This window comes from Pseudonaja textilis, chromosome 2 (assembly GCF_049901715.1).
Source record: "Pseudonaja textilis isolate UNSWEBS1 chromosome 2, rPseTex1.2, whole genome shotgun sequence".
NCBI classification, from domain to species: domain Eukaryota; kingdom Metazoa; phylum Chordata; class Lepidosauria; order Squamata; family Elapidae; genus Pseudonaja; species Pseudonaja textilis.
In genome coordinates this window covers 73,359,436-73,375,543 of record NC_141991.1, presented here as the reverse complement: position 1 = coordinate 73,375,543, position 16,108 = coordinate 73,359,436, and the positions used below count along the sequence as shown (strand labels likewise).

General features: G+C 36.2%; 1 protein-coding gene across 3 annotated transcripts in view; it reads right to left on the bottom strand.

The window, feature by feature from the left end:
* Positions 1 to 8,827: 8,827 nt before the first annotated feature.
* Positions 8,828 to 16,108, bottom strand: part of PDGFRB (platelet derived growth factor receptor beta) — a 94,745-nt gene continuing 87,464 nt past the window's right edge. For all 3 annotated transcript variants that reach the window (XM_026696600.2, XM_087924297.1, XM_087924298.1), the window contains exons 19-23: positions 15,746 to 15,857; positions 15,410 to 15,509; positions 15,209 to 15,314; positions 13,479 to 13,723; positions 8,828 to 12,680 (exon numbers count right to left, since the gene is read on the bottom strand). In XM_026696600.2, the coding sequence (XP_026552385.2) occupies positions 12,572 to 12,680; positions 13,479 to 13,723; positions 15,209 to 15,314; positions 15,410 to 15,509; positions 15,746 to 15,857 (672 nt within the window). In that variant the 3' untranslated portion in view covers positions 8,828 to 12,571. The remainder of the gene's footprint in view (positions 12,681 to 13,478; positions 13,724 to 15,208; positions 15,315 to 15,409; positions 15,510 to 15,745; positions 15,858 to 16,108) is intronic.

Below are 16,108 nucleotides of genomic sequence, written 5' to 3'. Positions count from 1 at the left end.
TCATGCTGGCTGGGGACTCGTGAAAATTGAAAGGCACATATTTGGAGGGGACCTAGGTGGAGAAAACTATTTAATGCACCATTAATGTGAAGGCATTGCAAGTAAATCTTTTGGTGGGGTTCCAGACTTACCTTCCATCCATCCCAATGATCTGTCTTCTGCTCAATAACTAGGGCTATCCATTTGTCACCTGCTCCCACCATGTTCTTTAGTTTATCCTCTTGCTATAGCTGCCCGTCTCGCTCCTCTTGGTGCCACAAGCTTTCTCTGTGCCCTGGGATTACACTAAGCATATTAACATTTTCTGCTAACAGAAAAAACTGCAGAAAAAAACTTATGAGAAATGTTAACCCACAATTCTTAGGATAAGCAAGAAAGATCACAAACAACAGTGTTAAAAAGAATCTCCTTTAATTTTAAAAAATCTTTTAAAACATTTGAAAAGTTTCCAACATAAAAATGTAATTTAATGAAAGTCTTACATACAGGCTAATATTACACATTTGTACCCTAATCAGTTTCCTTTTATCTTTCAACTCTGTCAAAATTTAGGGGAAGACTATAAGAAAGAAAAAAAAATGTATTCCTTGTTCAAACTGTCAGATCCTGTAAGAAACCCCCCCTATTTTTTCAACCAAAAAACTTGGGGTAGTGCTTAATGCATAAATCTAGCTCAGGAGAAATGAGCATGAGTTCTCTTTGTGAGACTGCCTGGATTAGTTGACTTGACTAAAGCACTTTCCAGAAAACTTCATTTGCTCCAACTCTTCATTTGTCCCGTCTTTTAAGCATTGTACTATGCAGTTGTGTAATTCTCCCCTTCCTCTCCTTGAATCACCAGTGAAATTCTACATTGAATTTCATTTTGTTAGATACAGCCCAGTGTTCTAGTCTAGTCTGTCAAGATCCATCTGGATCTTGAGCCTATCTTCTTGGGTGTTCGCTATTCCTGCCAGCTTAGCATCATCTGCAAATTTGGTAAGTTCCCTTTCTATTCCCTCATCTAAGTCATTAATGAAGATATTGAAAAACAATTTCATCATCGACAGCTTGTGGTTCCTTATTTATATCATTATTTTGTTCCATAGTTACAAATAGTCTTTAGTGTAAATATATAATTACTACAATTATAGCTTACCCTGCTTTACAATTTATTATTATTTATTATTATATAATCTATCTTCGATCTATCCATTCATACCAACAATTCCAACTCTTATAGTACTCTGATGTTTCTTTATTTCTTAGTGCTAAAGTTAGTTTATCCATTTCTGCACACAACTTGATATTTTCTGGATAATCATTTCCTCTGGTGGAGTGTAAGGTTGCTTCCAGCAATGTGCAAAGGCCAATCTGGCTGCTGTCAATATATGTAATATTATATATTTAACTTTTGGGGGAATTGTCTGTTGAATATCCCTAGTAGGAAGAATTCTGGTTTAAATTCAATCTGATCTGTCGTAATTTCCTCCAGCCATTTTTTAATTCTCAGCCAATATCTTTGGGCTTCTGTGTAGGACCACCACATATGGTAGAATGTTCCATCTTTTTTTTTTGCACTTCCAGCATTTGCATTTCGGGCTCATGTTGGAAAACATCTTCACTAATTTTGAAGGGGGTAGGTGCCATCTACAGAACATTTTGTAAGCATTTTCTTTGTATGTTGCTGATTTTGTAATTTCGTTATTTCTGTTCCAGATCTTCTCCCATTCTGTTAAAATAATGCTGCGACCTATATTCCTACTCCAAGCTATCATATTACCTTTAACTATTTCTTCCTCTAATTCCATCTCTAATTAGTAGTTATAGAATTTTGTTATATATTTTTATCTGGGCCAAATAGAATTTTATCTAATTGTTGTGGTTTGATATAGATTCCGATTTCTTTCTTATCTTGCCTATATCTATTCTGCACTTGGAAATAAGCCCGCCGGTCAATTTGTAGCCCTTGTTCCTGAAGGTCTTGCCAAGATTTCAGATCTCCTTGTGTATCTAATCTTTATATTTTATCATCTTATTGATATCCAAATTATTATCATCGCCTCCATTGTTGAAATCCAAATTGGGATCTTTAAATAATGTTTTTTCCTTATTTTGTTCCAATTAGCCAGTAGGGAATCTCTAATTAAATGTCTACGAAAATATTTCTGCTGGTTTTCCCCGTATCCCATAGAAAGGCATGCCACCCCCACTGTAGATCACGGCCTTCTAAAACTAGTATTCTTTTATTAGATAAATTCACCCATTCTTTCAGCCATACTAAGGAAGCTGCACTATGATATAACTCTCAATTTGGGAGCGCCATACCACCCTCCGCTTTTCATATCATGCATTGCTTTTAAGTTTATTCTTGGTTTTTTTCCCTTGCCAAATAAATTTTGCAATTGTCCTATTAAGTTCCATGAAGTAGTTTTTATGTATTTTAATTGGTATTGTCTGAAATGGAATTTGGGGAGGATAGTCATTCTGAAAGTAGCAAACCTCCCTAATAAAGAGAATTGCAGATTAATCCATATTTCTAGATCTTTCTTTACTTGTTGCAGTAGTTTATCTTAGTTATTTTCCATTAGCTTCTTACATTGTGCCATAAGCCAAGTGTTTGATTTTCTTTGCCACTTGTAGTTCCATCACCTTTTCTAATTCTAATTTCTGTTTTTCTGTTAAATTCTTGGTTATCAATTTCATTTTCTTTCTGTTAATTTTAAGTCCTGCAACTGTTCCAAATTGTTCTAACTCCTTCATCAGTTCCTGTCATTTTCTATTGGATCTTCAATTTTAAAAAAACCATATCATCCACAAATGACTGCAATTTATACTCTTCTTTCTTGAGCTTTAACCCCTTTATTTCTGGGTTCTGTCTGATTCGCCTTAGTAATGTTTCCAAAGGTAATATAAAGAGCAGGGGTGATAAAGGACATCCCTGTCTACCTCCTTTCTCTATTTTTAATGATCGATGTTAGTGATTGGGGACAAACCCCCAAACAGAATGTGCAGCAGCAGTCAAGCCAGGCAGCCAAATGAGAGAGGAAGGGCCCTAGAGTTTACACATACTGATGACAAACACTGTTTTTTGTAGTTTAAATAGTTGTTTAATCCAATTAGAGTTTAAACATTGTCAATCAGTCCATATGTCATTCACAAATATATCCATTCAGTAACTTAGTTCATTCACTAGTCAGTTCTATATCCTTATCTGCTTGTAAAGATATCTTCTCCTCTGATACCTTTCCTTTTGAAGACAACGCTGAGTATTCACAGGATATCAGCACATCAATGAAAAATAGTCCTTTCGTTCAGGTATTCAAACAGTTGTAGCAAACAGTAGCAAACAAACAGTAGCAAGCAGACAAAAACAAGCAGAGAGAGATTACGTTTCTCTTACTGCCTTTTATTGCCGTTTGTAACCGCACCCTTAATTAGTTAATTACAAGCAGTTTGGTGCTTAAAGCTACAAGTTACAAACACCCAAACCTTGGTTTTATATATTTATTCACCCAAACTTAGTTGGTGTATCAATGTTATACCCAACAATTGAGTATATTCTCCATTTATTATAATATTCACCTTTTGTGTGGCATAGATTGTAGTTACAATATTTTCAAATTTGGTGCCTAAATTCATATTATAGATTTGTTGGATTAAAAATTGCCAATTTAAATTATCAAAATCCTTCTGAGCATCCAGAAATACAAGGGCTATTTGTTTTTCCAGGTGGGCTTCATAATATTCCAAGACATCTAACACTATTCTTAGATTATTCCTAATTTGTCTGTTGGGGAGAAATCCATTTTGATCCTTATGTATATACTCATTCAGAATTCTTTTTAGTGTATTTGCTATGAGGGTAGCAAATATTTGTGGGTTTTTTCCCCCCCTTTTCCTTCTTTTTTTTGTATCTTTTTTGTCTCTGTGTTTTGTGTGTGTGTTGTTCATTTATTTTAATTGTAAAATCAATAAAGTTTATTGTTTTAAAAAATGAAAATATTGAAGAGTACTGGGCCTAAGACGGAACCTTGTGGGACCCCACTGCTTACTTCCCTCCATGTAGACTTAGATGCATTAAGGACTACTCATTGAGTATGGTTTGTCAGCCAGTTGGGAGTCCATCTAGTGGTGGTGCTATCTCTTCCACTTTTTTCTAGCTTACTAAAAAGTGGGTTGTGGTCTACTTTGTCGAATGCCTTGCTGAAATCTAAATATATTATGTCCACAGTATTTTGCTGGTCTACTAATTTAGTCACTATGTTGAAGAATGAAATAGGATTGGTTTGGCATGCTCTGTTCTTAACAAACCTGTGCTGACTGCTAGTTATTACTTTACTTGTTTCTAGATGTTGGCAGATTTGTTTTTTTATTATCTTTTCCAGTATCTTCCCAGGTATTGATGTTACGCTGATTGGTCTATAGTGTCCTGGGTCGGTCTGTCAGAATTAGTTTTCCAATTGATAAAAGGATAATTGAAGTCCCCTATTACTATTGTGTTTCCTGCATATGTTTGTTAGTTGGTTGGCAAAAAGGACATTTATTTTTTCTGCTTGATTGGGTGGCCTATAATATACCTATGGCCATGTTATTCTTGTATTCTTTTATATTGACCCATATGCATTCTAATAGGTTTTCATCTTTGGTTTCATGCATTTCTGTAGCAATATTAGTGGTCCTTTGCATACAGTGCAACTCTTACCTCCTCTTTTATGGGGTCTGGTTTTTTGGAACAGTTTGTATCCTTCTACCAGTATGTTCCAATCATGGGTTTCATCCCACCAAGCTTCTGTTATTCCAACTATATCATATCTACCTTCATGTATTCATAGTTCGAGTTCACCGTTTGTTCCCCAGACTTTGTGCATTTGTTTATAGGCGCTTGAGATCTTTATATCTGACACTGTATTTACTGTCTGCATAACCTGTGTTGTGCCTGCCTGCCCCTACTTTCTTGCCACCTGTTTGATTAATGCACATGGTATGGCACTCACTATTAAATGCTTGGTTTTGGTTGACAGCAAGGTTGATAATCTTACCTGCACAAACATCTATTTTACATGCATTGGTATCCTTATTAATTTTAGGTTGCTGGGGACAGAAATGTTCTGTATCCATTAATTCTCTGTCCCCACAGTTCAGTTTAAATGTTTATCCAGGAAATCTGTGAATTTAATGCCAAGTAACTCAGTCCCTTTCTTTGATGGATGCAAACCATCTCTTTTGTACAGTTTTTCACTGGACCAGCTGTAGACATCATGACTAATAAAACCAAAGCCTTCCCTTTTACACCACTCCTTTAGCCACACATTAAACTCTGCTACACACTGGCCTGTCCCTTTTTGTTCCTTGTATACTGGTAGAACCTCTCAAAAGATAAGCCTACAGCCCATATTACTAAGTTCATACCCCAAGCTCTGGAAGTCTTTCTGAACAGAAAGCACATCCTTCTGGGACAGATCATTTGTACCAAGATGTATAATAGCATCAACATCACAGTCCTTACTGGCATTCTTGACTATCTTAAGAATACGCCTCTTGTCTCTGCTGGCAGACACCTGACCTCTTTCAAAACCTCAGTATCCGTTCCTAAATTTACATCCCTTACAATTGAGTCCTCAACCAGAATGTGGCTTCTCTTTTTGGATGCCTTGCTCTTCTTGTGTGACTGGTGTGTAAAACCTGATTCATACTTTCTCCTTTCCAAAGTTGTTCTTCTAGGATGATGATCTTATTGGAGTTATCATTATCACAACTACCTTGACTTGTCACTTTAGTGTCCCTATTAAGGTCAGCAAGAGCACTGTATCTGTTATGCTGGGAAACAGCAAAAGCTTTGTGTTTATGGTCCACAGCTCTCACCCTGCCAGATCCCACAGTTGTTGATACTGCCCTTTTCCTGTAAGATCTTTGTGGTAGTGGGAGCTGGTAGCCCAGCAGCTCAATAGATGGCTAGATTGGGCACCTAATTTCTGCCTGGAGAGCACAGATTAGAGATTCTAGATAGGTAATCTGTCCACATAGACTGGTAATTTTTACGAAGAGGACAGTATCCAAATTTGAAAAGAGTACTGCGAAAGACAGCTGTAAAACAAGTATTATTGGTATTTCTGGTTTATAGTTATGATTTGTGCGCCATTAGGTGTGCGGGCCGCTATCTTTCTCCTTTGTACTCACTCTCTGCCTCCCTCACAAGCAATCAACAGCTCCTCCCACCAACCTCTGGGAATTTGAAACGCAATTGAAACAATTCAAACTGCTTTTCTCCTCTACTTGTCCACTTCTCTTGTTTCGTTTGCTTTTCATGGGGATGGAAGGAATATGAAGGAATATGAAGATGGCTATTATGCAAGGGCAAGCAAAGAACTTCTTAGAACATCCCAGAGGAGAAGCACTTTCACTCCTAAGGGAGATGTATCCCATGGAGCCAGGATTTCTTCTGGGTAACCACAGAAGCAAAGATGCTGTTTTTCTGTTGCTTTTGTTCTGCAGCATTTTCTCTGGAGCTCTAAATTAGCCCAGGACACGAATCCTTCTGGAAGCCCCACATGTCATGAGGATATGAAAGATGGTAGTAATTTGGAATGGGTTCAGCTTGTTTGTATGGAAGACTTCCAAGAATGTTAAAAAGTAATACTTGAAATGAAAATAGGATACAAGCATATTTAATTGGGAAATTTATATAGCCGCCTACTTGCTCACAGTGACTCTAGGCAGCTTATAAGCAGTAAAAACACAGTATAAAAAATAAAAATAATTTTAAAAAATAACTCCCCTCTCCCATTCCTCCCAGCAACAAAGCAGTCAGATAAACCATTTCATGGGCTCCTCCATCCCACTCTGGGTCGCCCAGCTCTGCTGGCAAAGCCAAGTCATTAGGGCAGTATGTACTATTTATACTACTTGGTGAAGAGCTGTGTAGAAATATGTGTGGGTTACACCATTTTTACTTTCCAATTCTTACCTGAAATTATTATGCCTTGTGTTCTTCCTCCTTGGTTGGCTCTGGAATTTCAAGGGTTCCCGCTATACAAATGACAGACAAGTCATCGTATTCTCCAGCCCTGGGGAAAGTTGAACACTTCCATAAAGACTGGAGATCTGAACTGATATAGGCAATGTACAATGGTTTGGTTCTGATCTACAAATCATGCTCATTGCTTAATTATTATGACTTCAATTAAAAATTTCTAAAGTGTAAGGAGGTTCACTTTGTCTGTCTGGAGGATCCCAGAAAACAGCAGTGATATTTCACTGCATTTAGTACCATCATTAAGTTCATACATGTTGTGTAAGATCTCACATTGTGGGCATGTTGGCAGCTTTGAATAAAATGATACTTGCATTTTCCTACTGATTTTAAATACATTGCAGTATTCTGAAAAACAACAGTGCCACTTCACATAACCAAAAAAGCACTTAATTTTTATTTCCATTGTCTAGTCTACATTCAGTAAAACATGGCTTGCACTAAGTAAGTGGATCTTAACGCTTATTTAAACTTTATTTTGACTTTTGATTCTGTAAACTTGATTGACCTCTTGCTGAATTTTTTCTTTTGCACTCATTAAACTATCTCTGAGGAGGATCTTGTGACAAAATTTTGAAAAAGTGGAAACTGCAAATGCCTAAGTTAGACAAAGGAAAAAAACTAAAACAATATTAAAGATGTTTTTCTTTAAAAAAAGGGAAGATATACAAAGGAAGATGGCTTCATGCAATGCTAATTTAGATTATTTGGTAATTTAGGTGATTGAAGTTTATATGAAAACTTCAAGAAGTAAAATATGATCCAGAGTAAGTGCATATAGAATCAATTATCTCTATGATTCTCACTAGAAAACATGAACAAAATATGTTGGCTTAGTTACATCCTCTGTACTTTCCTATCTTGGCTCAAATCTCCTGAATCCATATTTAATCTCAACTTCCCTCATTTAGAATTGTAAATCATATTATCAAAGCAGGAAGGAAATGTATGTCACTATAATTTAAAATATTACAAAGATGATCATGCAGAGATGATTAACATTTTATTAGAGTGCTTTATCAGAATTTTATCTGACAATGACAGCTATAAACTCTTTGTTTTGGTCTATTTTCCCCTGAATTATTGTAAAGTAACATGAAAATCACCTCTCCAAATTATTGAGAATTGCTCAGAGGATTTTCATGCTCTTGGAATTATACTTCTCCAATTTAATTCTAAGAACTGTAAATTTCTAAATCTGTATGAGTCAGTGTTTTACGCAGTTTGTAATTCAAAGAGAATACAAAAGGTCACTTTTTTGGAAATCAATGCTGCAGGCTCAGATTATTTTCTTATAGCACTCAACTAGTTCTTTTATGGTTTTGTTAGCTATTGCTTTATATATGTCTGGAAAGATTTTTTTAAATTAAATCTTATTTTTTTAAGGTGGAAAGAAATTTCAGTTTGGAATGAGTAAGTTGCTATATAAGATTATGCCTGTTAATATTGTGAATTGAAAGGATTCCCAGTTTGTTTAAGACATCTATAATAATGAATAGACTGAAGTGAAGAAATCGATTTTCCAATCCCTCCTCAAACACTTGCTTGATTCTAGAATTCAAAATGCTATTGAAAGGCTTACTTACTTTGCGGAATCAAGACTTTAAATGCCAGTAACAAGCCAACAATTAATTACATTGCATTCCCCATGCTTTAATCTACAAAAGAAGCTTTAGAGAAATTGGACAATGCATTGCATTTTTGTCAATAGTCTGCTGTAGATTATGCAATACAACAAGCAAGACTCTACCCTATCCTATTTCTTCCAGTGAATAAAAACAATCCAATCCAATGACAAATAATAGAAATCGTATATACATCATTAAGAAAAATGTTATTTATTTTGAAAATAACACTAGTGTGACAATATTTTTCTGAAATCTGGCTAATAGTGGTTGCTGGATGTAGAAAGATATGTATTTATATATGAGCTATATTTCAACAATTGTACGTTAAAACATTATAGAAAATGGATACTTAATAAAGATCAAACCAAGTTTGCAAAAATTGATAGATGTTCCAAGTTTATCACATTTCATTCAAGACAGAAACTGTTCGTTTTGATTCACTCCTATTAATACTACCAAAAACAAATGGACATATAAAAAACCAAACCCACAAACAAACCCAATAATCAAGCAAGCCAATTATCAGCAATATAAAAGTACCGTAGTAAATGATTCTGTTTAAAAATATTATATTGTTATCTTAGGTCAAATTATGGCTATTAAATTCATGACAACATAAAGGCCCTTTGGTTAAACGACCCTTGCTTTCTCCTCTCCATCTAGCCAATGTGAAAGTCTCATCAACAATGCTCACTCATCTAACTTAAGGAGAAGCTAGGGCTTGGTGTCATTTGGGACAGGAGACCTAGCAAGTCAGAATGAATGGAAGCATCTGAAAAAAGCATAGCACCTAATAATTTGGGGTTAGAGGAAGAAAGATTGATCAGTTTTCTTTCTGACAGATTAACTGTCATTTAGCTTTTGAGGGAGGAGAAACAGTAACAGCAGCAGCAAGAACAGTTTTCTATGGAAGAAACCAATCTTTACCTTAGATCAACCAATGTTTCTTAAAATAATGTACTAGTACTTCACACTGGAGAGTGAAACAATGGTGATGGTGTGGTACTCTTATATTGGCAGTGTCCTTGGTTGTTCCACTTGGCTGGAAACAATTTTACCTAAAGCATTTAAACCCCAAGAAGTGCAGTTGAAAAAACTGTTCAGTTCAATGTGCTGAAAGGCAAATGAAGCTTTTCCAGGAAACTGTTAAACTTAAAAATAAAATAAAATCTGCTGAGCTAATACTGCTGTGAAGTGTATCTGGCCCTGCGTTCTTAAAAAGCTAAGGAAACCTACACTGATATCCCATCCCGTCCTATCATTTTGTTAGCTGCCTGTCTAACTTTTGACCTGCCTCCTTATTATTTTAAGAAAAGATGTAAAGAATGAATTCTGGCCTCATCTGAAGGCAGGTGGCCTACCTGGGAGCTAAAATATTTGACCACTGAAATTATTCCCTATTCAATATAAACCTGTTTTAAGTCAGCTTGTGACAAATGTGCAATGCGTGATTCATATGAAAAACTCTATAATTGCCTGTATAAAGTAGGATAATTTTTTAAAAAAATATATCATAAAAATAAAACATTTAGGAATGTAGGAGTAAGCTGTAGTGATGCTATATTCCTAAAAGACTAAAAAGCATACTAGAGATCTAACTATGGGTCCCCTTCTCAGAAACAATTAGAGACTTGATGCTTTTTGTATTTTCAACAGACGATATAATCACTTGGGTGATGATTAGAAAATGTCATCACAGAATAATTTTAAAAGCTGATTGAAAAAAAAAGTATATAATATATTTGAAGGAGATAGACATAGTACTGGCCATAATTTATAGAATAATTCATTTTAACCATTATAACACTGGACTTTAAATTGGCATGTTTGCCTGCAAACATTTCCTAACTCTATTGTTACCACATCAACTGAATGTTTATAACAAATACTCTGACTGTGCCTTAAAAAAAGAAAAAATATATCACTGAGAAAAGCTAGAGGTAAATATGAATATTATTTCAAAAATGAAAAATTGTTAATAGATCGACCAGAGGAAAATAATCACTTTATATGCCCTCCTGTCTATCTGTATGATACACACACACACACACACACACACACACACACACACACTAACTATAAGTATATAATATATCTGTCCTACAATTAATACAATGTGATCAAAAGTAGCTAAAATACTTTTTAAAAAGAGGATAATGAGGCACTTTAGAACTACCTCTGGTAGAAAAGAGGACACTAGAATTTTTTTTTAAAAAAAGCCTTTTTATAATAGATTGCTTTCTGAATGTTTGCATTGTGCAGAGCAAAGGACAACATGAAATGCGCAAAAGCATTTCAGCTACCTGCTCATTAAATCTTAAGTAGCAGCCGATGGGGGAGTACTGGGGTATCAATGGATTAAAAAGGCAAGGTGGCAGCCACAGCCAAAGCAATCCTCACCATTGTGCCATATTACTACAGATAGGGCACTAAATGAATGACGGGGGTCCGCCCTCCAATTTATATAGGGAAAGACACATTTATCATAGGAGCTGGTATGGGACCTGGATCTCCTAGATTTTTCTGCCTAGTAAGTAGATCCGCTTTTGAGCACGCTGGAAGGTATTTTGGATACGGCAGCCCAAAGCTATTAAGTGCTGTCTCCAACCTCAGAAAGACTGAATAATGATAATCCAGTCTGATTGCTGGAAATGACAAAGGCATGTCACTGGCCACAATAAAGAAAGAACTTCTTGCAGCTGGAGAAACTTTTTCAATTTCCCAACCAGCCTACAGCCTTAGGGTTTTGCATGAGTTGCTAAAGTCCCACCAAAGACCAGTTAGATCCAATCTTATTTTCCAAGATCTACCTGTTGCAACTGAACACCTGTAAGATTCAGCAGAACGCAATGGTGGTTACTAATAACCCTCTGAAATAAACCAAAGATATAGCTGCCCATCAGGCAGTGAGGCTTTTTTTTTTTTTTGCTTAAAAAGTGCACAAGCAGAAAGAAGAAAAAAAAATGTATGATCCATGTTTCATCCTCTTACGGTCTTGGATAAATCTAAGCATTCCTTTTTAATCACTTCATTTCATCCAATGAAAGGGCAGCCTGCTGGAAATGTAACACTGAAATGTTCCTTCTCAGCTGAATCTCTGGATGAATCTCCACGCACTCTGCATTTTTTTTTCCCCTTAAAAAAATGCTGCTTTAGCTACTGTCCTTAGCTACTGCCTGGGCAGCTGCAGAATCTGAGTACCTGTAACTCATGAAATCATTTACCATGTTGGAATGCTTAATGAAAGAAGTGGGGGACCTAAGAAGAAAGGCAGGCCCCAGCAATTATAAACCTTAAACAATGGACAAAACTTTTCTGAGTCTCCTAAGTGACTTCTGCATGGGACTTCTCCTGTCCCATCTGTCCCATTTTCCATCCTTTCCAAGGATATGTTTTTAAAAGCATCACTTGATAATCCAGTAAGCGAGTAACGGTCAAGAACAGTTTCACGAATCAAAAGGCATTTGTCCCAATTGAAACCCAGGAGGCCCTTTTGCTTGACCTTGTGGAGATTTGCTTTGTCATGGGGAGAGCTGTTTGATCCAGAAATTGTTGTGGCTATTAAGTATCAGTATTCTTCTGATACTCTGATTTAGCAGGTGAAAACATGTGTGGTGAACTAAGGTATCTGGTGACGGAAGAGCCAATTCTGCATTAAAGGTTGAAATGAATGCAATCCCAGTTCAGAAGCCACCAAGAATTATCACACAACACTGACTTGAATTGTTCTGATTTAGTCTGCGGTCTTACTCCAATACTCCTGGTCTCAGAAAAGACCTCTTTCGATAATTCCAGGCTTCTGTTTTAGAGGAAGGAGGAACAAGCTGTAATTGTATTTTGATATGATTGAATGAAGGGGGATGTGCACGTTTTCCCACTGGGTGGAACTCCCCAGTACTAGCATACGCAGGAGCACAGAGCACTGGTAACCCTAGCAATCTGACTTTAACTCAGGTGCTTCTTGTTCTTCTTCTTGCTCTGGGGCTAAAGGACTGTCACAAGATATAGTAGATGAAGTGTTTGCTTCATTCAGGGTTGAACTAAAAATTGAGAAAGAAAAAGAGGGAGAATTAGGACCATTCAATTGTGGTAGACGTAGCTGAATGGCATGAATCATCATCATCATCATCATCATCCTCACTATTGTCATAGTCATCGGCATCAGAATCATCATCATGAGCTAGTGATGCTAGAGAGCGATGACAGAAAAATTCAGGAACACCTGCTCTAATTTTTGAAAAAGAAATAATTTTCTAGAAGATAATTTGGGAGGGTTATTTAGTAGAATAGAATACCTTTGTTGTCACTGCATTCCACGAATACAATGAAATGTGAAAGCTACTCCAGCACAGTGTCCCAAACACCACATCACAATCATACTATAGAGTATTTAAAAATTAAAATAATTATAATAGGACTAAATCACAAATGCACTGTTTGATTCCAGACAATTACTGCCTTGGAAAAGAAACTGTTTCTCAATCTATTAGTCCTCATTTTAAGACACCTATAACGCCTCCCTGATGGTAACAGTTGAAAATATGAATGTCCAGGATGAGAACGGTCTGTGGAGATTTTTAGTATTCTAGAGAGGAGTCTGTTCTTCGCAATCTCTTCCAAAGAAGAAAGTGACCAACCGATGATTTTTTGTGCTTTTTTTTAATAACTCTCTGGAGCATCTTCTTATGAATATATTCTTCAAGTGAAGGCATTCTGCAGACCTTAAAATTATTTTCAGCAACATTTTTCATATTTGTTAATATTTTCCTAGTCAAGAAAACAAGCAGTTGGGATGGAATAACATCACGGTAGGCGATACAAGTTAAAAATATTCTAACCTTGCTCTGCTGCTAGAGGCCTCTGGAGGGTTATTAGTGTCTCCTTCTGGTTTAGGATCAGGCAAAGGAATGATATAATCATTGTCCACTCCATTCTGCTCCACAGCTGTATAGAGGACAGAACTTGAACTGACACTGTCACTTGCAGTGGACCTAGAAGGACTGAATCCTGTGTTCCTGGGCCTCGTACGCATAATAGCAGGGTGATCACTTTTCAAGAATTCTTCATTGACCTGTTGATACTTCTGCTCGCATGCAAGGCAATGAGAATAAGAAAGAATGGATAAGTACATACACCTATTCATCTACATTGAACAATGCTTTATATCTGAGTTATCATACATCTGGATGTTGCAGAAAGTTAACATATTATCACTGCAATTCCAAGGATTTAGAAGTCATGGTTACTGAAAATGGATGGATCTTACTTTGAAGTAGATTTTTTAGACATATATGAACTTGTATCTCCAGGAGTAAATGATGAGGTCAAGTGTGTCCCAACATGGAGACTATGCATGCACTCTGTGTTTCCCTTTTTTGAAAAAAAAAAAGTGCACTGTATAAGCCAATTGTTTTGGTCATGTGCCTATACTTTGCTAACTTGAGATATGCCATCTTTATCTTTCAAAGGTTTGAAGGGCTTCAGGACCATGAATGAAGCTATTTGTCACATGAAATCTGGTTTAAAATGGGGTTGTAGTGCATATCTTGGTTGCAGTCTGGTGCACCAATCTGTAGCCAATAGATTTCATCAGATTTCCTTTTCTTCTACATGCCTGACTTATTTCAGAATCACGAGCAGGCTGATTGACTTGTTGAGGTCCCCAGAATGTAACGGAGTCTGAATAGAATCATTCAGAAAATGCCAAATTTTAGGTTTGGTAAAAAACTTTTTTTTTTAATATTTAGCTGTCATTCCCTGCCTCCAGGAATGTTAATCAATTGAGATTTGAATTTTGTACATTACTTTCTAAGATTATAGCAGCAGTTCATAGCAGTTAAGATATTTAACAGCTGCAAAAGTAAACAAAAAACCAACAACCCCTACTAATTCAGTGTCACCTCTACAATGGTTCTTTTATTTCCTGTCACTTATTTTACTTCAGATTTCAGGAGTACCTGAGAATCCCCCAAAATGAGGCTGATGTAGAAATGGGTTGGGCACGCAGCCCACAGATTTATAACAATACATCTCAGGACTCCTACTATTGCTCCTAGTAAACAACATGATCCATGATTAGAAACATTACTATATTACAAAAGAGACCAAACTGGAGAATTTTGATACAACTAAATTCCTCACCTCCTACTTCCCAACAAAGTAAGCCTTCACTTACTAGTTATGATTATAGCATACTTTTTATAGAAACAGATATTAGGATGTTGAGCTGCTTATTGAAACTGGCTCCCATTTATCATGCTCATTCTTATATCGAAAGCCACTGGGTACTGCATACAAAAACCAACATCTTTTAAGAGCTTATGACAATGAAGAACAATAGATCAAGGTTTAGAATTCTGGATGGCAACTGATCATCAGAATCTCATCAAAAGTGCTAAATTAATAGGAAACATATTTTTCAGTACTTTTCCCAAATAATAGCCAACAAGATTTGGAGACAAGTACTCAGTCCCATATCCTTTCTATGGGTAAAATAAAAGATATAATCTAGATAGATTTTGGTTCAAAAACTGATCCTCTTTATCTGTTCAGGTCAAATATAGTTTACCTTCTTGTAGCTGTCTGTTAGCAGGTTCCCCATAAGTACTACCAGTTGAGAGAAAGGTGGTCGAATCTCAAATTTCTCTTCCCAGCATTTCTGCATAATTTCATAGCTAAAAACACATGAAAGAAGATTTCAAGGTTTGGGAAAGTCTTGAAAAGTAGATGACATTTCCCTTAAAGACAATTGTGTACCCAAACCACTCACATTTCATTGGATGCATGGGTAGGTTTGGACATCCGGTAGCCACGTTTAATAGCATTATAAAATTGGTCATTCATAGGCAGTTCAGGATATGGAGTCCCACCTAAGAACAAAAGAACTTAAGCAACCACCATTTCTTTCTCAATTTCACACAATGACAGGGTTGTTGAGAATGGTCCCTCACAGACAGAAAAATGGATGATAGAAAACACTACTATAAATAGAGAAGATTATGTAGATATACTACAGAAGTAACATTTTTTCATTTTAAACACAGAATATTTGGGAGGAAGGATTATATCAAAGGTTAATTTGGCAATGCTGACCACAGAGACATACCTAGAGTGAATATTTCCCACAGAAGAATCCCAAAAGACCACACATCACTTAAGGTAGTGTAGAGGTTGTTGAAGATGCTCTCAGGGGCCATCCATTTCAAAGGCAAGAAGGTCTATTTAAAAAAGTAAAATGGATTTTATTTTTTTAAAAAACTTCCCATAGTACTGACCATTGAATGGTTACTTTGCTGATGATACAAGAAGCAATGGGTGGAAACTAATCAAGGAGAGAAGCAACTTGGAACTAAGGAGAAATTTCTTGACAGTTAGAACAATTAATCAGTGGAACAATTTGCCTCCAGAAGTTGTGAATGCTCCAACACTGGAAGTTTTTAAGAAGAGATTGGATAACCATTTGTCTGAA